The sequence below is a fragment of the Oncorhynchus mykiss genome, chromosome 28, assembly GCF_057628025.1.
Source record: "Oncorhynchus mykiss isolate SJ-2025 chromosome 28, ASM5762802v1, whole genome shotgun sequence".
In the NCBI taxonomy this organism is placed as follows: domain Eukaryota; kingdom Metazoa; phylum Chordata; class Actinopteri; order Salmoniformes; family Salmonidae; genus Oncorhynchus; species Oncorhynchus mykiss.
In genome coordinates, this window is record NC_143049.1 from 19,788,956 (window position 1) to 19,815,427 (window position 26,472).

General features: G+C 43.3%; 1 protein-coding gene across 2 annotated transcripts; it reads left to right on the forward strand.

Moving 5' to 3' along the window:
- LOC110508675 (zinc finger CCHC domain-containing protein 2) lies at positions 1–25,178 on the forward strand. 2 transcript variants are annotated; one of them, XM_021589383.3, is made up of 13 exons: positions 1–1,620; positions 3,014–3,119; positions 3,544–3,614; positions 7,619–7,690; positions 16,058–16,158; positions 18,940–19,025; positions 19,694–19,777; positions 20,029–20,083; positions 20,169–20,292; positions 20,496–20,646; positions 20,759–20,881; positions 21,105–22,454; positions 22,842–25,178. In XM_021589383.3, exons 1-13 carry the CDS (start codon positions 829–831, stop codon positions 22,898–22,900), a joined length of 3,174 nt encoding a protein of 1,057 aa, XP_021445058.3. In that variant the 5' UTR covers positions 1–828; the 3' UTR covers positions 22,901–25,178. The 2 variants fall into 2 exon arrangements, with proteins under 2 accessions (XP_021445058.3, XP_021445059.3); XM_021589384.3 differs by having other exon boundaries at positions 3,547–3,614.
- The last annotated feature ends 1,294 nt before the right edge of the window (positions 25,179–26,472 follow it).

Genomic DNA, 26,472 nt, shown 5'->3' on the forward strand with positions numbered 1-26,472 from the left:
GATTTTATAGGATTTGTTCATAAGACAATCAGCCAGTTAACGTGAGTATTATGAAGCCTTTATGTATTTTTTCATAAATGCTTAAAAATTCAAAAAGTGACGATCGGCGGCAGGTAGACTAGCGGTTAGAGCGTTGGACTAGTAACCGAAAGGTTGTTAGAACTAATCCCGAGCTGACATGCTAATAATCTGTCGTTCTGCCCCTGAACAAGACTGTTAACTCACTGTTACTAGGTCGTCATTGTAAATAAGAATTTGTTCTTCACTGACTTGCCTAGTTAAATAAAAGGTAAAATCATTTATCTCAGAACAGAAGCTGGATCCCTTCTAGCCATGACCGAGTTGGTACCTACAAAAAGACGCCATTACTCTCTTTATTGTGTAAATATGTTTCAGGGAATTGCACTTCACAGTTTCATGCAATTATATATCGAATATCGAATGAAATCGAATATTATAGAATAACAATCCATTGTGACAGCACTGACACATTTAGTTTAAAAAAATGTTTTTACATTAATGAGAGAAAGTGACTTCGGTGACCTCTGGTAAATACACCCTTGTCACGACCCGGTACAGGGGATGAAGTTAGGACCCAGCAGTTTGATGAAAGATGGGAGGAGTCAACTATGGGATTTTCGAGTGGTACAGTCAGTGTATGAAATGAGTTACTGAGCCAGCTATACATAATCTCACTATTTAATTTCCTTCTAATATCACATAAATACAACTCCGCGGCAGTGTACAGATGCGAATGTAGCGAGTATGTAATGCTCCGATACATTTGAATGAATTGATAATTGCTAACAAGTCCTGTCAGAGTTGATCATGCTGAAAATTAAACTGCCCATGCGAACGGCGGAGGAAGAATACCATACCGTCGAAGACGAGCAGGAAAATACCGATTACAACAGTCTCGCTATTGATTCGATTCCGTACCGTGGTGTGAGCCACCGGTTCAAGGATTCAACGAGGGAATCGTGTCGCCTGTCGCAAATTGACAAGGAGACGGTGTTTGAGTGGTTCGGCTTGCACCTCAACCCAGCAAAGCGGATAGAGTTTATGTACGGAATACTTCATATGTGTCAACCACTTGAGCTTCGCTTTTTCGGATCCTGCCTTGAGGACCTTGCACGGAAAGATTTCCACGTCTTCCGAGACTTTGAGATAAGGGCGAACAGTCAAACTGACTTGGGCCTCCTTATGGACGTTGCTGACCCTGTCGTTCGTTCCAAACTACTTGTCTGCCTGTCACTTTTGAGATCTGAAAACAGAGAATGCGCGGGCACACTTTATCGTGCTTTGAACCATATGGATCCAGCGCTGTTCTTGAATACTTATCATGGCGTTCCAGTATCTCCACGTGGGAGCGCTCAGAATGTACCTGATCAACATTCCCCTCGCGATGGTGGAATGAAGTCCGGGAGATTGGAGCATCCCAGTGGGCCTCCACTGGAGGCAGAGTCGGGTTCCCTGGAGCACTTGGCGCTACTTTTCACCATGGCCTCGCTGCACCCCGCGTTCTCTTTTCACCAGAGGGTTACTGCCAGGCACCAGTTGGACAATGTGGAACGGGCCATAGAGGAGAGAAGGTATTGCCACAACCGCCCGAGCGTCCAGGTAAGCATCACATTGACAGCTTAAGTGCGTCTCAAGAGTGAATCTAAAGGGGCCTCCTCACCTTACCTCCTCTCCTTAGCTCAACTCATTACCTCACTTATTATTGTCACTGACCTGATTGAACTGAGCAGGTGAAAGGCTCCCATCACATGTATTATCCTGTGCGGCAGGTGTGGAAACGAGAAGAAAGCCAGCAAAGGCTTTGCTACTGTTGACTATTGAAATGCACCCACCCCCTTGGGGGGCCCTGGTACATATGATGTTGACAAGTCCACAGGGGGCGTTCCCCAGTAAGACTTTTACCTGACTTTTACTTTGACAATAATGAATTAGGTAGATACTACTTAAACAAGAATAACCTGTTTTTCTAAAATGTTACTGGCCACCTAGATCATAGGAATGAACAGATTACTTTTTTTTATACAAAATCTATATGGAATCAGTTTTGAGTTCAGATGACGCAATGTAGCACTTTATTTCTAGTAAAGTGAGACCAAATAATTGCTGTAGGGATAGACCTTAATAACCGTAGCATGCACTGATGTGAATAGACTTGTGGCGTTAGCCTAAAAAGAGAGGAAAGTGGTTCAACCCTTTCATACCAAGTATTGCTTAAAGCAGTTTCATTTCCAAGAACAGTCTTGAGTGCATGGCCATATGACTACAAGCCGAGTTCATTGTGCTGTCACAAAATGACAGACGCCATAGAATGAAGATCACTTTTTCAATCAGGAGAATAGAGAGAGAGAGAGAGACAGCTTATCTGGTTTCAGCAGACATGCTGGCCACGGCTACTGTGTCTTCTGTCATCTTCTCCACAGTAGCTAGCTATTATGAATGGGAACACCCAGCATTCTTGTGAATGGTTGCATTGTGATCTTACTTTGCATTGTGTTGGAGAAACCTTTTTCTCTCCCCCTCGCTCTTTCTCTTTCCCCTCTTTCGCTCTCTTTCACTTTCTCTCTCCCTCTCTTTCTTTCTCTCTCTCTCTCCCCCTCTTTCTCTCTGGCATCCAATGAAAAAGCCAGGAGTTTGAATAAGACAAACACCCTCTCTCTCTCTCGTCTGTCTGACTGACTGCTCTCTTATAGGGGCACTCTGTCATGCCCTCTTGGCTGGCTCTCGGCATAATTATGTCACGTTAAGACAGTTAGCCTACACTTTCCTGTGGATAGGCGATATTTCTAATCGAAACGGAGCTGACTTATGAATATAAATTAAACTGAAAAAGGAGAAAAAATGTAGTTTTCAAAGCATGTGGAGAGGAGGAAATTAGTATTGGTTCCAGTTAAGTGTTGTAAGGGGGAATTTGTTTAGTGGGACTATTATTGGGGGAGAACGCACATTTTATTTTTTTACAAAAGCACCAATCACTTCACTTTCTTGGTTGCAGCATACCCTGCGAAAGGAGGACCTCAGCCTCAGGAGCACTGACATGGGTCAGTCGGCCTGCTGTATTCCCAATCAGCTCCCGAACAGGACCTTATCTCAGAGAGAAGGTAGTCTCAATCCTGTTTGTTATTGCATCCTCTGAGGTCTCTCATTCACATGTTGAGAGGAGTGTTCAAGCAAGATGTATTTTAGCCCAGTACGTTTGAGGTAAAAACAAGAGACCCAAACAAATGGTAAAATATGGCTCAATAGACAGGATATATTCCAATTATCTGTAGTTTTAAACTGATACTGTGAGATTCTTGCATTGATGCCCATGTTCTACTTACACAGAGGCAGATGAACTCGTTGATATCATTTTTATTTCTCTTCATATAAATGGTGTCCCATGAGTTCTTCTGACTCTGGGTAAGGAGAGCAATGCCATTCCTTTAACAGTGTTCAATGTATTCTGTGTTAATCAAAATTACATTTGGGTGAACAGCAATTCATTTCTCAAAAGAATAACCCTGGACTTCTTTCTTCCTGTAGCAGTTCACATTGACAAGATTGAGCTAAAGAAGATCTTTTGGAACCGAAGAAACAGGGAATACAGTATTGAGGTATGTTCATGTTTGGACTCTAATTTTTCATGATTTTTGAGGCATACCCCTGTAGTGTGTAGGTATACTTATTTTTGTTAGGCCTATATATCGTTGACCACCAGATTGGTTTGCGCTTCCTCACATTCACATTATGTCACAAAAAAAAAAAAAAAAAAAAAAAAAAAGTTTTTATCCTGAGCTTCAGATTGTCCATGCAATATTTTGTATTTTTTTTCTGTAAATCGTGCAATGTTCTCTTACAACATCTGGACAGGCAGAGATCTAAGACTTTGCCTGGCCCAGACTCAACAGTCCGTCCTCTATGGCCAGGCATCAGCCAGGCATTGTGACAAACAGCACTGTGCTGAGGAGTCTGTGAGGGGGAGGAGGAGAGCAAGACGGAGAGAGCCAGGTTAAATAGGACAGCAGGAAGGATTGCTCCCTGCTATTCACATGCTGCCCTCCTTTGCAAGAGAACACAATCTGGTGGAAATATGTCCTTGATCGTTTGCGACCCCATAACATCTGCCGTGACTGTTTTTACAAGCTTGCGGCGGCATCATATCAGCCTGTTAAAAAACGGAAAGTCTTCCATTTAGACTAGAGGGTTGAAAGACTTGAGGGAAGCTCCAAGATTTCATAACACTGAGATCATGAGATGATGTCCTCACCACAACATTGCTGATGCTTTTGCTCAGATAGCTGGAGTAGTAATAGAGTAGACGTATTTCTGACTGCTGTCCTTATCTGTGATCTACTGAAATTGACCAAAACCATGAAGGCTACTTAGCTAAGTAACTAGAACATACTGCCAACACATGCTAACGATAATGAGTGTTGTGTTGGTGGTCACTTAACAGTTAAAATCGGATCAAAGTTATATGGATAACAAGATGAGCTTCATTGAGGAGACTTCTAACCTTACCTGTTTCTGCGTAGTCTGCTCTACAGAGACAGTGGTACTGACAGTGTGTGACTGAGTGGAGGTGTGTGTGACACTCGTGAATGGAAGGAATGGCCGTCCTGGCCTTGACTCAATACCCATCCTCATCATCTGTGTGGCTGGGCAGAATGAAGTCTTCGGTTAGCCTAACAGGTTATACTTAGGCAGAGGCTCAGTGTTGCCTCTGGATTTTTCAAGGGGATTTCCCTTCGCCTTGTGAAACCAACCTTGTATTAAGTATAATGAAACGTGAGTGCAGCGGTCAGTTTGCTTGACCAAGCTAGAATTCCCTTGGTCTAAGGGAGATATCTCAGTGAGAGGTTTGTGTTTGGTCCAACAGGTTTCTGAAACCTGCTCTCCAGGCTTTTTTGGTGCTGGAGAAGGGTTTATCTGTTATTGAACCCTGCTGTCTTATAGCCTACTTGAAAAGGATGCACCAATGTAGCCTAAGTTGAGAGGCGCTGTACAGACTGTGTAAGGAATCAACTGGCAGTTGAAACCCTCTTGGCTGAAATGTGGAGGTGGACAGTGATAAAATGTTGCTGCTAGCCAGGGCTGGAAACTGACGCACACACACATTTTGTTCTTCTTTCCTCGTGGGGACCTAAAGTTAATTTCCATTAAAAATCCTATTTTCCCTAACCTTAACCCGTAACCCTACACCTAACCACTAACCCCTTACCCTAGTTCTAACCTTAATTGTAACCCTAAACCTAACCCCTAAGCTTAAAATAGCCTTTGTCCATATGGGGATGTGGAAAATGTTCCCATGAGGGAGAATTTATTGTTTTACTATCCTTGTGGGGACTTAAGGATTTTAGGTCCCCACAAGGATAGAAGAACTAACCCACACACACACACATTCACACAAAAGAGAAAGTGGCTTGCTGGGCTGTGCCATCTGTTCTGCTGGGCATGGTATATGAAAGAGGGTGTTAGTGAGTTAAATAGGGGAGAACATCCATCATCTTCAGCACAGGAGGAATTTCACTCTGTCTACTCTAGGCTATACACAACTAAGAGTAGCCTGTAATACTAGGGTAGGCCTGTGCTGAGCTCAGTGTAAAACAATGCTTTGAGAAGTAGGCCTAGCATATTACTTGCTGAATTGTTTCACATTCATTCAGCGTTATTCACTTTTCCACTAAGGCGATGGGAATTACATCCTTGGCTCCTTTATCTGTTCTAAACTAAATAACAAAAATGTTGGTTATCTTGTCACCCTGATCAGAGAGGACTTGGGGTTTAAAACACTCATTAATCATTGGTTTTCAATGCTCACTGTTTTCCTTTTGTCTCTCCTTTTGTGAAGGGCAGACATACTAGACAAACCACTACTTCCTGTGTCCAGCTTGAACTGGGCCTACAAATCAGACATTATTATTCAGATGTTTATAAGGAGCCTAGCCTGGCTGCTAAAGCCAAAACGACTCTCCCTATCAGTCCCTTCAGTGTCTGAGGAATGTATACTAGTCAACGTTGGAAGCAGCTCAAGTGTTGAAAGAAACAGTTTGGGAGTTAAATTGAATTTATTTGGGTATAAACATATTAGCGAAATGTACATTTTATTCAAAGAGCAACAGATTTTTTTATATCCCATTTCAAGCTGATGAGTACCTTTATCATTCACCTTTGTCAGGGATCAAGGTGAAAATCTGTTTCCCAAATGGTACCCTATTCCCTGTGTTGTACACTACTTTTAACCAGAGCTGGGCCCTGGTCAAAAGGAGTCCACTAGAAAGGGAATAGGGAGCCATTTGGGACTCATTGGTGTTCAGTAGGGGAGCACCAACTACCAGACTCCACAGGTTAACTCTGTGATGGACAGAGTAGAGTAGACTGCCAGGCTGTGAAAGAGCTTGTGTTCAGAACCCCCCGCAGAGCAAATTATTGGTCCCAGTGATGATGGAATGTCACATTCAAAAAATGTACTATTTACAGAGTAGAATATTTTCATATAGCCTTCCACACACGGTATAAGCATCAGAAAAAGAAAAAAACAAGAAAAAGTATGTGCTTGTCTGTGATTGAGCGCTATAGCCTAAAAGTCTCTCAGTCAACAATTGTTTCTGAAATGTTAGGCTACATATACATACAACTAACCCAAACAATGAACAAATAAAATAATAAATAATTGTGGCTAGTAGCCTAACTGAATCATCAAATCAGAGCCCAGTAAAATCCTTCCTATTCTCTTGGCCTCCAAAGCATGAGAGAACATCAGTTCACTCTAACCGTCTGAGTGAGGTGAGCGGCTGAGACTCAAACCTACTACTCAATCTGTCACCATTCATTATTTAGTCTGCTTTGAGAGGCAACAGAAAGCACCTCTTGGTATGTTTTCTAAAGATCCAGATGATTTGTGAATATTTAGGGCCAGCGGGGTAATGTTTTGAAAGGACAGTATGACAACACTCCAGTATGCCACCACTCCATTCAGAGCAGGTCTAGATAAGTATTGATGCTGTTGATTCAAGATGGTTGAAATGTTTAACATCAGTTTTTTTTCTTAGTACACTAACTCAATTTTAGTGTAAATTATCATAGGCCCTCTATTGGTATGCAAACTTGTCAAGAGTAGTTCAGGGTGAGTTTTTGTTCTTCTTCCCAATGGGAAAACATCCTTTCAAGGCAATGACTATCAGGGTACGTAAGGGAGCTTGTTATGTTTTTCTGCTCAAAACATGTACAGAGAAATTCCAACCTAGCTCTTTCTAAGATCCTTATTTACTTCCATAACTAAGGTATGCAATGACCCGCTACAAAATCAAATACCTCAAACATTCTGAGCAGGAGTTTAGAGTGGAGCTGACGTCACTTTGTCTGTGTGTGTTTAATTAAAAGTGACTTATGAGGACACATCGGACGATCTAAATACTAAACTACATCACCAAATGGAATGTGGAGTCGTCCAGATTCCAGAATGTAGTAAAGTGGTTGACTGCCAAGTATCAAATTAATACCATACTTTGTTTCATCTGCATATTTCAGGGGAATGACATGCTGTCTAAGCAATGTATATGATGTGTGTTTGGTAAAGCATACTGATGAATGGTGCTGTCTTCCTCCCCTCTTCCAGGTCCAGTGGTCTGACTCAACGTGGAGCACAGTGACCAAGACTCACCATGAGCTGTACGACTTCCTGTCCAAGGTATGAGAGAAAAGCATATCCCCATCAATAGATTATAGGCCTAGAAGATACTGGATTTAATGTCTGGTGAAATAAAGTCACACTATCTGCCGTCTGTGTAAGAGGTCTGATGATATGTGGATGTTGTCTCACGGATAAATAGATGAGCGGTCTGTACACTTCGCACACAGTATATTGTTGCTCCACAGGCCAGGAGGTATTTTGGATTCCTGTATAGATCTTGTCGTATGCCATCAGATCATATTCATTTTAGTGCTATTAGGGCTTTGATTTTTGGGGATTAACTTCTGTTTAATTAGTTAGCTCCACAGCCATCTGCCAACCCAAATGCAGTGTTTACTTTCCAAATGTATGCATGTGCTTTCTAGTCACTCAATGCTTGCTGTGCATGCTAATACTAATATTGTAACATACAGTACCAGTCAAAAGTTTGGACACCTACTAATTCCAGGGTTTTTCTTTATTTTTACTATTTTCTTCATTGTAGAATAATAGCGAAGATAGCAACACAATGAAATAACACATATGGAATCATGTAGTAACCAAAAAAGTAAATGTATGTTTTATATTTGCGATTTTTCAAAGTAGCCACCCTTTTTTTTTTTTCAACATCAACTGTTCAGAAGAGACTGCGTGAATCAGGCCTTCATGGCCGAATTGCTGCAAAGAAACCACTACTAAAGGACGCCAATAAAAAGGAGACTTGCTTGGGCCAAGAAACACGAGCAATGAACATTAGACTGGTGGAAATATGTCCTTCGGTCTGATGAGTCCAAATTTGTCATTTTTGGTTTCAACCGCTGTATCTTTGTGTAGGTTAACGGATGATCTCCGCATGTGTGGTTCCCACCGTGAATTAGGGAGGTGTGGGGGTGCTTTTCTGGTGACACTTGTCAGTGATTTATTTAGAATTCAAAGCACACTTAACCAGCATGGCTACCACAGCATTTTGCAGCAATATGCCATCTGGTTTGCGCATAGTGGGACTATCATTTGTTTTTTTAATGACAATAACTTCTACCAGCATGTTAAATGTGCAACCAGAGGGGAAAAAAACTCAAGACCACCTTTACTCCACACACAGAGATGTGTACAAAGCTCTCCATCGCCCTCCATTTGGCAAATCTGACCATAATTCTATCCTTCTGATTCCTGCTTACAAGCAAAAAGTAAAGCAGGAAGAACCAGTGACTCGGTCAATAAAAAAGTGGTCAGATGAAGCAGATGCTAAGCTACAGGACTGTTTTGCCAGCACAGACTGGAATTTGTTCCGGGATTCTTCCGATGGCATTGAGTACACCACATCAGTTACTGGCTTCATCAATAAGTGCATCGATGACGTCGTCCACAGAGTGACTGTACATACATACCCCAACCAGAAGCCATCGATTACAGGCAACATCCTCACTGAGCTAATTGGTAGAGCTGCTGCTTTAAGGAGCGGGACTCTAACCCAGAAGTTTATAAGAAATCCCGCTATGCCCTCCAACAAACAGGCAATGCGTCAATACAGGACTAAGCTCAAATCATACGACACCGGCTCCGACGCTCGTCGGATGTGGCAGGGCTTGCAAACTATTAGACACAGCCACGTGCTGCCCAGTGACATGGGGCTACCAGACGAGCTAAATAACTTCTATGCTCACTTTGAAGCAAGTAACACTGAAACATGCATGAGAGAATCAGCTGTTCCAGATGACTGTGTGATCACACTCTCCGTAGACAACCTTTAAACAGGTCAACATTCACAAGGCTGCAGAGCCAGATGGATTACCAAGACGTGTACTCCGAGCATGCGCTAACCAACTGGCAAGTGTCTTCACTGACATTTTCAAACTCTCCCTGTCGGAGTCTGTAATACCAACATGTTTCAAGCAGACCACCATAGCCCCTGTGCCCAAGAACACTAAGGTAACCTGCCTAAATGACTACCGACCCGTAGCACTCACATCTGTAGCCATGAAGTGCTTTGGAAAGGCTGGTCATGGCTCACAACCACCATCGATAAGAGACATTACTGTGCAACTGTATTCATCGACCTGGCCAAGGCTTTCGACTCTGTCAATCACCACATTCTTATTGGCAGACTCAACAGCCTTGGTTTCTCAAATGATTGCCTCGCCTGGTTCACCAACTACTTCTCTGATAGAGCTCCGTGTGTCAAATCGAAGGGCCTGTTGTCCGGGAACTCTGGCAGTCTCTATGGTGGTGCCACAGGGTTCGATTCTCGGGCCGACTCTCTTCTCTGTATACATCAATGATGTCGCTCTTGCTGCTGGTGATTCTCTAATCCACCTCCGCTGACGACACCATTCTGTATACTTCTGGCCCTTCTTTGGACACTATGTTAACTAACCTCCAGACGAGTGTCAATGCCATACAACTCTCCTTCCGTGGCCTCCAACTGCTCTTAAACGCAAATAAAACTAAATGCATGCTATTCAACCAATCATTGCCCGCACCTGCCCGCACATCCAGCATCACTACTCTGGACGGCTCTGACTAAGAATACGTGGATAACTACAAATACCTAGGTGTCTGGCTAGACTGTAAACTCTCCTTCCAGACTCACAGTAAGCATCTCCAATCAAAAATTAAATCTAGAATCGGCTTCCTATTTCGCAACAAAGCTTCCTTCACTCATGCTGCCAAACATACCCTCGTAAAACTGACCATCCTACCGATCCTTGACTTCGGCGATGTCATCTATAAAATAGCCTCCCAACACTCTACTCAGCAAACTGGATGTAGTCTATCACAGTGGCATCCATTTTGTCACCAAAACCCCATATACTACCCACCACTGCGACCTGTACGCTCTCGTTGGCTGGCCCTCGCTTCATACTCGTCGCCAAACCCACTGGCTACAGGTTATCTTCAAGTCTCTGCTAGGTAAAGCCCCGCCCTATCTCAGCTCGCTGGTCACCATAGCAGCACCCACTCGTAGCACACGCTCCAGCAGGTATATCTCACTGGTCACCCCCAAAGCCAATTCCTCCTTTGGTCGCCTTTCCTTCCAGTTCTCTGCTGCCACTGACTGGAACGAACTGCAAAAATCACTGAAGCTGGAGATTCCCATCTCCCTCACTAGCTTTAAGCTCCAGCTGTCAGAGCAGCTCACAGATCACTGCACCTGTACATAGATGGGCTGTATACAGATGGGCTATCTACCTCATTCCCATACTGTGTTTATTTCCCATTCCCATGTGTAACTCTGTGTTGTTGTATGTGTCGAACTTCTATGCTTTATCTTAGCCAGGTCGCAGTTGCAAATGAGAACTTGTTCTCAACTAGCTTACCTGGTTAAATAAAGGTGAAATAAAATTTAAAAAACACCATTATCCCAGAAAACCTAGACCCAGTCCAATCTTTATTGCACTCCACCCTGCCCTTTCACACCTGGACTAAAGGAACACCTACAGTATGTGAGAATGTTATTCCTTGACTACAGCTCAGCGTTCAACACTATAGTGCCTTCAAACTCATCACTAATCTAATGACCCTGGCACTGAACGCCTCCCTCTGCAACTGGATCCTGGACTTCCTGATGGCCGCACACAGGTGGTAAGGGTAGGTAACAACACATCCACCACACTGATCCTCAACACGGGGGCCCCTCAGGTGTGCGTGCTCAGTCCCCTCCTGTTCACTCATGACTGCATGGCCAGGCACCACTCCAACACTATCATTAAGTTTGCCGATGACACAACAGTGGTAGGCCTGATCAACGACAATGACGAGACAGCCTATAGGGTTGTGGTGCCAGGACAACAACCTCTCCCTCAACGTGATCAAGACAAAGGAGATGATTGTGGAGTATAGGAAAAGGAGGACCAAGCATGCCCCCATTCTCATCGACGGGGCTGTAGTGGAGCAGGTTGAGAGCTTCAAGTTCCTTGGTGTCCACATCACCAACAAACTAATATGGTCCAAGCACACCAAGATAGTCTTGAAGAGGGCACAACAAAAGCTATTCCCCCTCAGGAGACTGAAAATATTTGGGGCCAAGCTTCCTGCCATCCAGGACCTCTATACCAGGTGGTATCAGAGGAAGGCCCTAAAAATGGTCAAATACTCCATCCACCCTAGTCATAGACTGTTCTCTCTGCTATGGCACAGCAAGCGGTACCAGAGCACCAAGTATAGGTCCAAGAGGCTTCTAAACAGCCATAAGACCCCGGGATGGACATCTAATAAATGGCTACCCATACTATTTGCACTGCTGCCACTGTTTATTATCTATGCATAGTCACTTTAACTCCACCTAAACTCAGCAAGAAAAGAAACGTCCTTTCACTGTCAACTGTGTTTATTTTCAGCAAACTTAACATGTGTAAATATTTGTATGAACATAACAAGATTCAACAACTGAGACGTAAACTGAACAAGTTCCACAGACATGTGACTAACAGAAATTTAATAATGTGTCCCTGAACAAAGGGGGGGGTGGGTCAAAGGTAACAGACAGTATCTGGTGTGGCCCCCAGCTGCATTAAGTACTGCAGTGCATCTCCTCCTCATGGACTGCACCAGATTTGCCAGTTCTTGCTGTGAGACGTTACCCCACTCTTCCACCAAGGCACCTGCAGGTTCCCAGACATTTCTGGGGCGACTGGCCCTAGCCCTCACCCTCCGATCCAACAGGTCCCAGACGTGCTCAATTGGATTGAGATCCGGGCTCTTTGCAGGCCATGGCAGAACACTGACATTCCCGTATTGCAGGAAATCACGCACAGAACGAGCAGTGGCATTGTTATGCTGGAGGGTCATGTCAGGATGAGCCTGCAGGAAGGGAGGAGGGAGGGAGGAGGATGTATATGAGGGAGGAGGATGATGTCTTCCCTGTAATGCACAGCGTTGAGATTGCCTGCAATGACAACAAGCTCAGTCCGATGATGCTGTGACCCAGCGCCCCAGACCATGACGGACCCTCCACCTCCAAATCGATCCCGTTCCAGAGTACAGGCCTCGGTGTAATGCAGATTCCTTCGACAATTAACGCAAATCCGACCATTACCCCTGGTGAGACAAAACCGCGACTCGTCAGTGAAGAGCACTTTTTGCTCTCCTGTCTGGTCTAGTGACTGGGTTTGTAACCATAGGCGACGTTGTTGCCGGTGATGTCTGGTGAGGACCTACCTTACAACAGGCCTACAATCCCCCAGTCAAGCCTCTCTCTGCCTATTGAGGACAGTCTGAGCACTGATGGAGGGATTCTGAGTTCCTGGTGTGACTCGGGCAGTTGTTGTTGCCATCCTGTCCCGCAGGTGTGCTTTTCGGATGTACCGATCTTGTGCAGGTGTTGTTACACGTGGTCTGCCTCTGTGAGGACGATCAGATGTCCGTACTGTGAGACGCCTAAGACAGCGAGACAGGACGGACATTGCAATTTATTGCCCAGGCCACATCTGCAGTCCTCATGCCTCCTTACACCATGCCTAACATGCTGACCAGACCAGACACGTCGCGTGTGCGAGCGTTGCAAAATAAATGTAGAAATCCATGTTATTCAATTATTGCACCCACGCTGCTCGCACGCACGCGCCAATGAGTGTCTGCGATGCCAAGGGCTAAAATAGAAGTCATTCCTATTTCTGACGCAGATCGCGCAAGTCCTGCCTCTCCCATCTCCTCATTGGTTTATAGAAGCAGGTACCCATGTTGGTTATACCCACGTGGGTGATTGAAAGACAATGTTTTGCCGGTCGCTGTTGGAGTACTGTGAAAGTGTAGATGCCAATTACCATATAAGTTCAAAGATGGAAAAGCCTGGAAGGAGGAAAGATGACTAGAAACGATTCAGTTGGCCGTTTTATGAGTGGATTAATTGTCGGAGTAGAGGACCTTGTGCATTTCAGGTAAAATAAAAACGCAATGTTTATATCCCAGGACAAATTAGCTAGCAACAGCAAGCTAGCTAAATAGGACAAATTAACTAGCAAGTGCAAGCTAACTAGCCTAATTGCCAAACATGTTTAATGCTTTTCGACCTGTCCCCAAATTAATATAATTGGTTCAGAGTTTGTTTTGATATTTTAACCTGCGTTTGGTGTAGGGGGACAAAATACATTTATGCACGATGTTTGGGTTCTGTGTTCACGCAGATGAGCAGGGACCCTGGGCATCTTTCTTTTGGTGTTTTTCAGAGTCAGTAGAAAGGCCTCTTTTAGTGTCCTAAGTTTTCATAACTGTGACCTTAATTGCCTACCATCTGTAAGCCGTTCCACAGGTGCATGTTCATTAATTGTTTATGGTTCATTGAACAAGCATGGGAAACAGTGTTTAAACCCTTTACAATGAAGATCTGTGAAGTAATTTGGATTTTTATGAAATATCTTTGAAAGACCGTGTCCTGAAGAGTTTACGTGTACATATTACCTCAATTACCTTCGACTAACCGGTGCCCCCGCACATTGACTCTGTACCGGTACCCCCTGTATATAGCCTCTCTATTGTTATTTTACTGCTGCTCTTTAATTATTTGTAACTTTTATTTCTTATTTAGGTATTCTCCTTAACTGCATTGTTGGTTAAGGGCTTGTAAGCACGAATTTCACAGTAAGGTGTTGTATTCGGCGCATGTAACAAATAAGATTTGATTTGAACCAAAAGCACACCTCCAGACTGTGTAAGGGCTATTTGACCAAGAAGGATAGTGATGGAGTGCTGCATCAGATGACCTGGCCTCCACAATCACTCGACCTCAACCCAAAAGAGATGGTTTGAGATGAGTTGGACCGCAGAGTGAAGGACAAGCAGCCAACAAGTGTTCAGCATATGTGGGAAATCCTTTAAAACGGTTGGAAAAGCATTCCAGCTTGACTACCTCATGAAGCTGGTTGAGAGAATGCCCAGAGTGCAAAGCTGTCATCAAGGCAAAGGGTGGCTACTTTGAAGAATCTCAAATATAAAATATGTATTGATTAACATGTTTTTGGTTACTACATTATTCCATGTGTGTTATTTCATATTTTTAATGTCTTCACTATTATTCTACAATGTAGACAATTGTAAAATAAAGAAAAACCCTGGAATGAGTAGGTGTGTCCAAACCTTTGACTGGTACTGTATAATCAAATGTATTCTACATCTTGCTATTTTGTTATACCCCTAAATGTTATATATACACTTTATGAATATACTGTATGTACATTGCCTTCGGACAGTATTCAGACCCTTTGACTTTTTCAACATTTTGTTACGTTACAGCCTTATTCAAAAATGTATTAAATAAAAAAAATCCTCAACAATCTCCACAGAATACTCCTTAATGACAAAGCGAAAACAGGTTGTTAGACATTAAAACATAGCTTATTTGCGTAAGTATTTAGACCCTTTGCTATGAGACTCGAAGTTGAGCTCCGGTGCATCCTGTTTCCATTGATCATTGTGATTGGAGACCACCTATGCTAAATTCAATTGATTGGACATGATTTGGAAAGGCACACACCTGTCTATATAAGGTCCCACTGTTGACAGTGTATGTCAGAGCAAAAAGATCAAGAAATTAGTTCCAAGGAATTGTGAGTAGAGCTCCGAGACAGGATTGTGTCAAGGCACAAATCTGGGGAAGGGTACCATAACATTTCTGCAGTATTGAAGGTCCCGAAGAACACAGTGGTTTCCATCATTCTTAAATGGAAGTTTGGAACCACCAAGACTACTAGAGCTGGCCGCCCGGCCAAACTGAGCAATTGGGTGAGAAGGGCTTTGGTCAGGGAGGTGACCAAGAATCCAGAAGGACAACCATCTCTGCAGTACTCCACCAATCAGGCCTTTATGGAGGAGTGGCCAGAACGAAGCCACTCTTCAGTAAAAGGCACATGACAACACGCTTTGAGTTTGCCAAAAGGCGTCTAAAGACTCAGACCATGAGAAACAAGATTGTCTGGTCTGATGAAACCAAGATTGAACTCTTTGGCCTGAACGCCAAGCGTCACGTCTGGAGGAAACCTGGCACCATCCCTACGGTGAAGCATGGTGGTGGCAGTATCATGCTGTGGGGATGTTTTTCAGCGGCAGAGACTAGTCAGGATCGAGGGAAAGATGAACAGAGCAAAGTACAGAGATCCTTGATGAAAACCTGCTCAGGACATCAGACTGGGGTGCTTCAACAAAGTACCGAGTAAAAGGTCTGAATACTTATGTAAATGTGATATTTCCGTTGTATTTTATTTTTATACATTTGGTAATGTTTTTTTCTTTGTCATTGTGGGATATTTTGTGTTGATTGATTAGGGGGGAAAAACGAATCCATTTTAGAATTAGGCTGAAACGTAACAAAATGTGGAAAAAGTCTAGGGGTCTGAATACTTTGACGGCACTGTATGTCTATGATAACCCCTCATACGATTCCCTGCATTTCAGCTTCCATGTGAGAGGTCTGCTGAGCCCTTTGAGAAGGGACTAGTGAGGTTACTGGCCCAGAGAGACCAGTATGAACCCAGGGACCTGGAGAGGATGCTACAGTGAGTCTCCCTCTTTTACTCTGTTTGTTGCAGCACGCAGAATGATGCGACATCTCAAGGGTTTTCATATTGTCAGTCAAATAAATTGATTTCTTGAAGTTCACACTTTCTTGTTGTTTTGCACTCCAGCTGTTCTTTTTTCCCTCGATATTCAGGGTAGCCTAGTGGTTAGAGTGTTGGACTAGTAACCGGAAGGTTGCAAGTTCAAACCCTCGAGCTGACCAGGTACAAATCTGTCGTTCTGCCCCTGAACACGCAGTTAACCCACTGTTCCTAGGCCGTCATTGAAAATAAGAATTTGTTCTTAACTGACTTGCCTAATTAAATAAAGGTAAAATAAAAAAATCTATGACTTGCTTCTGTGGCATAAAATAACATTGCTGTATGAGATGGCTAAAACTGTCTACTAGTCCAAACCTCTACTTTAGCTGTGTTTTATTCACAAACCTCAACTTTTCATATTGTGGAGATTAGAGTAGACTACCCTCTAGTTACTGTCACCAACACTGCCATAAACTCCAGTGTTGTCAGTTATGGTTATGGTGAATAACCTCCAGGCTTTACATGTGTCAGAACCCAGGCTTTGATATCTAGGTCAACTGTGATGTCATTACCATTACTAGCCATTCCTTAAGGCAGTGTTTCCCAACTCCAATTTCCCAGTACTCCCAACAAAACAAATGTTTGTTGTAGCCCGGGACAAACAGCTCATTCAACTCAATTAGGGCTTAATGATTAGTTGACAAGTTGAATCAGGTGTGCTTGCCCAGGGCTACACTAAAAATGAGTACTGTTGGGGGTCTTAAGGACTGGAGTTGGGAAACACTGTCTGAAGGCATTGACACGCACGAGAGTACTTAACACCTCTGAACAGAGTTCCAGACATAATTTGTAGAAACAGGCAAAAATGTTGTCAGTCAGACGGTTAGTCCCTAAAACCATGAATGGCAGACCGTAACTTGGTGAGACTTGGTTTCTCCATTGCAGATATGGATGGGATCACTTTTTCCCCTTCTCTTTTTCACTACCATCCAAGGTCACACCAGCACTTTGATCTCTTACACAGTGCACCTACTGTATCTTGCTATTAGATATAGAGGTCGACCGATTAATCGGAATGGCCGATTAATTACGTCCGATTTCAAGTTTTCATAACAATCGGTAATCGGCATGTTTGGACACTGATCATGGCCGATTACATTGCACTCCACGAGGAGACTGCGTGGTAGGCTGACTACCTGTTATGCGAGTGTAGCAAGGAGCCAAGGTAAGGTGCAAGCTAGCATTAAACGTATCTTATAAAAAACAATCTATCTTAACATAATCACTAGTTAGCTACACGTGGTTGATGATATTACTAGTTTATCTAGCTTGTCCTGCATTGCATATAATCGATGCGGTGCCTGTTCATTTATCATTGAATCTAGGCCTACTTCGCCAAACTATGGATTTAACAAGCGCATTCGCGAAAAAAGCACTGTCGTTGCACCATTGTATACCTTACCATAAACATCAATGCCTTTCTTAAAATCAATACACAAGTATATATTTTTAAACCTGCATATTTAGTTCATAAAGCCTTCATATTGCTAGTTCATATTGAATCACATGGATTTCTAAATGTATTTTGTGACGCTCGAGCACGTGACGTGTCCGGTCTGGTCAGCATGTTAGATAAAATACGGAATGGTTCCGTATTTCACTGAAAGAATAAACGTTTTGTTTTCGAAATGATAGTTTCCGGATTTGACCATATTAATGACCTTGTATTTCTGTGTGTTATTATATTATAATTAAGTCTATGATTTTATATTTAATAGAGCAGTCTGACTGAGTGGTGGTAGGCAGCAGCAGGCTCGTAAGCATTCATTCAACAGCACCTTACTGCATTTGCCAGCAGCTCTTCGCAATGCTTCAAGCCTTGCGCTGTTTATGACTTCAAGCCTATCAACTCCCGAGATTAGGCTGGTGTAACCGATGTGAAATGGCTAGCTAGTTAGCGGGGTGCGCGCTAATAGCGTTTCAAACGTCACTCGCTCGGAGACTTGGAGTAGTTGTTCCCCTTGCTCTGCATGGGTAACGCCACTTTTGTGGAGCGATGGGTAACGATGCTTCGAGGGTGGCTGTTGTCGATGTGTTCCTGGTTCGAGCCCAGGTAGGGGCAAGGAGAGGGACCGAAACTATACTGTTACACTGGCAATACTAAAGTGCCTATAAGAACATCCAATAGTCAAAGGTATATGAAATAGTCCTATAATTCCTATAATAACCTCAACCTAAAACGTCTTACCTGGGAATATTGAAGACATGTTAAAAGGAACCACCAGCTTTCATATGTTCTCATGTTCTGAGCAAGGAACTTAAACATTAGCTTTTTTACATGGCACATATTGCACTTTTACTTTCTTCTCCAACACTTTGTTTTTGCATTATTTAAACCAAATTGAACATGTTTGATTATTTATTTGAGGCTAAATTGATTTGATTGATGTATTATATTAAGTTAAAATAAAAGTGTTCATTCAGTATTGTTGTAATTGTCATTATTACAAATAAATAAATAAAAACAATTGGCCGATTGAATTGGTATCGGCTTTTTTTGGACCTCCACTAATCGGTATCGGCGTTGAAAAATCCTAATCGGTCGAACTATAATTACATATTCTAGTATAGAACAGGAGATGGAGGACACATTAAATTATATTATTTCCAAGTCACTTTCTCTCTCCCTCTGTGTAATTTTTATCTTTAACTCCCTTTCTCCTCTCTCCACTGTGACAGGGACATGCTTCTGTCAGCCCCAGCAGCCTTCAGGCATAGAGGAGAGGTCTGCAGGTTCCTTGTCCCCTGCCTCAGCCTCCAGGGAGGTGAGATATCACCCACTCCGCTGACGTGTACAGGAATGCATGTCTACACAAACCATCCACCTGATTGGTTAGGGATACCTTGGAACACAGACCACAATTACCCCTCTATCTTCTAGAATGATTTTGTATGTTGATTGACGTGGTCGGTCCATGTGACTAATCGTACCAATAAACAACTTCTCAGTCAACTTAACTCCACTTTAAAAAAAATAATTGTTATGGCCTTTGAAAGTAACGTCCTGAGCCCAGTTTCAATAGTGCTCTCAGAGGACCGGTAAATCCTCCAGAAATAACACGCATACTGCTTGGAGGCTAGCTTAGAGAAATAAACCCAGCTTCACAGTGAACAGCTCTCAGCATAGCAGCGGGACCAGGTGGCTGTTTCACCACATTAAACCCAGAGCCATTATCAATTGACTAATTATTATTTGGGAAAGTTTCCTCAAACCTCTGACCATTCAAGGGAATCCATTGCCCATTGATTTCACACAGCTGCATCAAATTGACCACAGAAATTCATAAACCAGGAATGTATTTTTGATGTCAAGGCTGTTTAATATTAACACACTTCCACTGCCTCAAGACCTGCAAAGCTGTAATGTTAGGTAGGCTGGAATGATCTTGCCGGCCATTCCCTAATATCTCACCATCTGGTCTTTCCTACCCAGATAATACAGTAACTCTGGGAAAGACCTGCAAGGCAGCCGAGCACTTTAAAGAAGACTGCACAGAGCCATCCAGTCAGGACGAAGGTGTGTGTGTGTGTGTGCGCGCTGTGTAGTTTCTATTATCGCTGTCTCATATAAACGATTTACTCTGCCTGTCTGTCGTTCTTTGTGGGGTTGATCTGACAGTGTGTGGAAATGGCTATTTCATACAGACAGATATTTGTTGCCTGTCACCCTATGTGATATAAGTCCAGTTGAATTCAATTGATCGATAGTTGATGTTCACTCGTACTTCTCTCTCTTTCTCAATCATCATTCTGCTCTCCCTCACCCAGACTTAGAGTCTCACCACCTTGGGCATCAGACGGAGTGCAGCAGCTTAGGCCAGAGGTAAGAGCTCTATCTGTTCAGTCCAAGACATGTGACCTTGTGGCTGATGGGTTGTACTAAGAGGATCCTTTCCTTCTCTTTACAGCATACTGATGACAAAGAGCAGCCGGAGTGAGAGCCAGAGGCCTGCTGTCCACTTAGAGCACAACGGAGTGGTGAAGGGGAGGAGAAAAGCAGACGTTATGTCCTGTTGGCCAGACCCACATCAGGTCAGTCACACATCTCTCCCTGACCTGGCCACTAGAGAAACTGGTAGAAACAGCAGGACTGTCAATATGCTGCTGTGTAACGCTGACTGACATCTGTTCTAACAGTAAAAGCATATCTTTTGTATTTTTGACATTTTTTGGTTTGATTAGATCATGATAATTGACATCTGTTTAGCGTGTTAAATGCTCTGCTCTCTCTTCAGAAGGTAGATGAGAAATGGGCTTTCACTCCAGAACTAAAGAGTAGAAGAAGACCCGATGAAGTTAGGAAAAGTGAGGGGGCCAAAGCCTACATCCCCAATGGCATCATCAGACCGCCTGCAACAAACGTGACTAGACAGGGTGTCAGTGAGAGTAAGTAACCATGCCTGGCAATAACCCCCCCCCCCAATTGAATGATTAACATTTTAACAACATGCATGTTTGTGATTGGTGGTTTTCTAAGTGCATTCCTCCACCCCTGTAGAGCCCATCCAGGACAGGTATGGAGACACGTGGTCTGAGAGCTCCAGTACCCCCTCCAGCCCCCAGCATGAGGCCCGTGAGAGTCTGGAGAGTGAGGACCTTGAAGACATGGAGGAAGAGAGAGGTGAGTGGCCCCTCTACCCATGTGGGGAATGAATGGGGCAGATTTTCCCGGGCCAGATTAATCCTGGACTAAAGAACACTTTCAGTGGAGTCTCCATTTAGTCCAGGACAAAGCTTTATCTGGGTCTGGAAACCGGCCCATGATGTCTCAGTCTTTAGCCCTGATGTGAAATAGTGCTGTTGAACCTCAAGATGTCTTTAATGATCGCTTCTCTCTCTCCCAGACACTACTGAGAGTTACTCTTCTGTCCAGCAGAAGAGGGCGAGTGGTCACAGCAGGGGGAAAGTTGTGGCTACTGTACACCCTATGGTCCCTGTACCCCACAAGGAAGAGCCATCCTACACTGACAGTCCCCGACGTGTACATCCTCTACCACTGACGGTTCAGAATGGGCCCACCATGCCAGACGTTATGGTCTTTGTCAATTCACAGCCGGAGGACGGTTCACCAGCAGAGGAGGCACTGACTGGGACCACCCCCATGGTTCCTCAGGAGTCCATCCCAAGCCAAGCTTTCCTGGGAGACCCTGAGAGACAGAGGCATGTGTCTGTGTCTGCACCCCTGAACTCACAGCCAGCCACCCCAGGCTCCAGCAGTCACCCCATACTCCAGTGTTATAAAACCCCCACTAGCCCAGACAGTAAAAGCACTAACCCCCAGCACCAGCCCCCCATGGGTGCAATCAGTGTCATCCCCCTGACCTCCCACATGTCCCCCCTGCAGCAAACATACATCACCACTGACTTAGCCTCCACTGCCAACCTACCCCTAGCAGCCTCACTCCCTGACCCTAACACCAGGCCTCAAGCCCTGGCTGTACCCACCAGCCTACCCACCCTTAACTACGTGACACCCTCCTCCGGGGCAACTGTGACCCCAGTTGCCATCAGTCAGGTTCAGGCCACTCTGCTCCCAGCCATCCCCACTCACACCCCCGGCCCCGTGTCCAGCCAAGCCCTGACCCTCACCCACAGCACGGCCCAGGGAGACGGCACCTCTTCTTGCAGCAGCTCGGGGGAGGCAGCAGGGCAGGCCCAGCAAAAGCTGCAACCCCAGCAGCAGACCCAACCTCCACAGCAACAGCAGATGAGCTGCAGCACCTGCGGTTGCCATGGCAGCTGTGGTAGTAGCCACTCCCCCAACCCCAACTTCTACTTCCCTCCCCAGCTGGGGCGCCAGGTCTTCAGCGCCGCTCACCTCCCTCTCTTCCACCTCCCATCCATGTGCAGCACTGGATATCCCAGCCACCGCAGTCAGGTCCAACACCAGAGCAACGGCACCACACAGCTACCCTTCTATCCCCCTCCTCACACAGCCACGCCAACACAATACGTCAGTGGACCCCTGCTCCATACCTCCCACTCAGACCACATGCTGGCCACCCAGGCTGGATACACCCTGCAGCAGATGGCAGCTGCTTCATTCAACCGTTTCTACACACCCGTGTTCTCCTCGGTGGGACTGGGCACGGGCATGAAGAAGAGTAGTGCCAACGTCTCCTGCTATAACTGTGGGCTCAGCGGGCACTATGCCCAGGACTGCAAGCAGCCCTCAATGGATGCCGGGCAGCAAGGTAATACTGGCCAGGCTAGTGGCAGAGAGAGGAGGTGAAGTCTCTCATATTGATAGAGCAGAGAAAAGAAGGATTTATCTTTTGTTTGAGCAAAATCAAATGTTGTATAGGAAGGCAGAGCTTTCTTTTGTAACTTTTTTTGTCCCCACCATGTTTTGCACTGTCCACCATTTTTATGTCTGACGCTCTCTGTAGCAAATCCTGGATTGTCTGAACGTTCTAAAGAGCTCTATTAAACACCCAACCAAGTATTAAATCATCTTTTGATAGGACACTGAATCTGGAAGGCTAGCATAAAGACTATGGTCATCACGTTTCTTTATGTTACTTGTTGGCTAGTTTGGCACGCGACACTGACGCACTCCTGTGTGTGTGTGTGTGTTTCAGGTGGCTTTCGGCTGAAGTATGCAGCCCCCCACTCCTCTGAAGCAGACAAAACTGATTGACATGACAGAGAGAGGACCAAGACAATGCTTTGTTTATCTCACTACAGTAAAGATTCCAGAAATCCAAAGGGTTGAGTTTTTCACCAATTTGTAATACCTTCCAAATGTCCTTTAGGGGTTTGAGAACCCGCGCAAATATCCTAACTAGTTTCTCAGCAAAGAATAGAATCCAGAATTTTCAGAGGGTGGTATTTTGCACACAAGACTAGTCTCTAACTTTTAAAGAAAGAAAACCACATATTTAAATGGTGTGGTGGTAAACTTGCATTCAATAAGGATTGATGGATTTGGAGAGAAAGATTGTTCTATTCTGATTTTAATGTGGGTCTTTTTGGAACATTTAAATTCTTCCAGAATCTGCCTTTGGTTCAAGTCGTTATATGTTGGCTAAGTAGCCTATATGAACTAAAGCATGACATCACTTCAAGTCTCTGTTCTCCCTGTCAGTTATTTTATATGCTAGCACTTGTAATGGGAGGGAAGGTAGTGAGTAGTACAGTGCCTTAGTGCCTCACAGAGAAAAGATGGAGAGGGTTGTATTATCGCATAGGTGTTCAAAAGGAAAATACAGTTAAACAGCAGCCAGCAGCCTACCAGTTCATTGCATTTTTTTTGTATCCATTTGAAATAACAAAATGTGGGAATTATAAAAAAATAGGGGGGGGGGGGGGGTGAATATTCAAAAACTTCACATTATCTTTTATTTTTTGGATTGTCATAAAGTGGAGGAAAGATGTATGGTTTATGAGATAAAATATTTATGTAATTTGTTTTTTTTGACAGAATATTCTGAATGTACCATAAATACCCTGTATTTAATTTGTTTTACAAGCTAACGGTATTCCATTTAAGGAAAAACTTTGTGCGAAAAAGGAACGTTTCGTTGTCATTTGTTGCCACTTGATTTAATGTGAAGCATGTATTAAATGAATCATGTCTGTCATTCATGATGTTAAAGGGATACTTCGGGATTTTTGGCAATCTACTTCCCTAGAGTCAGATTAATTTGTGGATACCATTTTTATGTCTCTGCGTACAGTTTGAAGGAAGCTGCTTACTAGCGCTAGTGCAATTGCTAACTAGTGTTAGAGCAATGACTAGAAGTCTACGGTATCTGCTAGCATGCTAGACTTCCAGTCATTGCACTAATGCTAGTTAGCATTGGCTCATGAAACCACCTCTTAACATAACAATGGTATCCAGGAGTTCATCTGACTGGGGAAGTAGATAAAGAGCCTCATTGCCAAAATCCTGAAGTAACGTTATAACCCTTTAATGCTGCTGTTTTGTTTGTAACTGTCTCCTGGGGGCAAAATCGCACTAATCCTTGCAGGTCTGTGCAGGTGTGTGTGTGTGTATATCTATGTTTGGTTCTTTGTGGGTCATGTCCCAAATGCTCTCAGGCAATGAGAGGACTCTTGTGGTTAATGTATCCCCTAAGCCTCTCCTCTACTAGGTGATTTACTGAGACCCAAATCAACCCCCCATCCCTACCCCCTAGGCACTTGGGTCGATCCAAAGTCAACCCCTCAGCACTTCAGTAGATCTGAAAGAATTCGATAGATGTAATCAATGGTAAAATCTTCACTTGAGCTTGCCTGCTGATAAGATTGCTGGAATTCTTGCCATATTGCTCTCATCTATACAATAATTTCTGATCTGCACAAGTGCAAAGGTTAGGGGCTAGTGGTCGATCTTTGGATTGGGCGACAGAATCACTGTCCCTTATCCTACCGCCATGCATGTACTGTTGAAGATGTTGAACGTTTGGCTCCTGCCCGTTTGTGTAGGCTTGTGTCAAGCTCTTTGTTGCCAGAACTTTATGTGCCCTATTCCTACTTTCTCATGCAGCAATGAGATTGTATTATGCATGTAGGTGTATATTTGTGCACATCTGTAAGAGGCTAACTACACACACTTACTGTACTCAGATGAGAACTTCTGTATTAGAAAAAAAGGTAAAACACTCACTGTTGTTAAAGACAATCGCCTGTTTGTGACATTGAAACCCACCTTTCTCTTTCACTGTCTGCTGTTGAGGTGGATTGTTTTGTGTTTTCCAGCATACCAACACACTGTAAGCTATCTGAAATTGACACACAGGTAAAGTGGAACGTTTTAGAAATTGGAACTTATCTATAAGCAGTTTTTCAGAATCAGTTTTTTAAAGTTTTAAACGTTTTGTAATTGGATTTAAGAGGCCTAGTTGTTGATTTTATTTTGATTCATATCTTTATTTTGATGTTTCAAATTAAAATTGAAAGAGAAAAAACATGAACTATCAAGCCTGTTTGATGTATTTGTTGAATTTTTATGTTGTTAAAGATGCAGTGCTGTAGGTTGAGGTAGTGTTACCTCTAGTGCAATTAATCTCTTGATTAAATGTTAGGGTAGCAACTGAAATATGTAATTATACAATAGTTCCTTCCTGTGCAAAATTAAGCAAACACTTTTTTTTTTCAGTGAAGTTTGTAGCAATCAATGAAAAAAACAACCAACACAAGTGTATATTTTAATATGGAGATCCCCATGCTATATCAGAATGCGAAATGCATTCTAAATGGTTTATTCTTCCATAAAAAAAATATACAATAGACATTGAATATCATTGGTCTTCTCTGTTATTTCCATTGAATAATGTTTTCACCATTATTAAAGTTGGAATCAGTAGCAGGGAAACTGCCACGTCCGTTTGCGATATTACAACAACGACTTTAATTCAAACAACGAACACTGTTTTTTCCCCCTCTGACATCATTGCTTGCGCGATAGAACAGCATAGTATGTATTAGGAAAAACAATAACAAATGCACCTGGGGCGACGAGTGCCACTGTTTCACCTTTTTGCGGATCTCAGCATGAAATAACTATTTACTATTGTAAAATATTGTACTATTATTGTTTTTTACCGTTCAGGGTCAGATGAATTCCTAACTGTACATTCACCGGCCAGAAGGTGGCAGTGTACGTCAAGTGTTGTTCTCAATGTTGTACGTGAAAGAACCTGTAGTTGATGAGAAGACTTTCATACAGGAAGTGTTTGGGGTATTGAGTCCAGGTTGAAAATAATAGAATACTACAGTTCTCAGAGTTGTTTTAGAATACGTTTTTTTTTTAAATACTTGTTTTTTTTTAACAAATAGGTTGACGGTGTTTCAAACTGCATAGAATTACAGTATATAAAATAGTCGATGTCTAGAGGAAGACATCTGGTTTAATCTTGGACCACAATCCGGTAACACTTTACTTCACATCCAGCGTCAACACGTTATGACACATACATAACCATGTCATAACAGCCGACACAACTTGTCATAACACTCTCATGACCAATATTTACACTTGTTGTGACATATATTATTGTTTTATTTCTGGTTATGACACCATAGGTGTCAAAACTCACATTTATTCAAATGTGTTTTTGCCTGCCAAGAAGTTTCATTTTAAAGTTTGTTAAATCCTATGTTCTTCTAATGAATTCTTTAGTCATGTTTTTTTCATATTTTAAATAACTTGCAGAAAGTACGCCATGACACTGTCATGAAGCATTATGTGCTGTGCTACTTTACTTG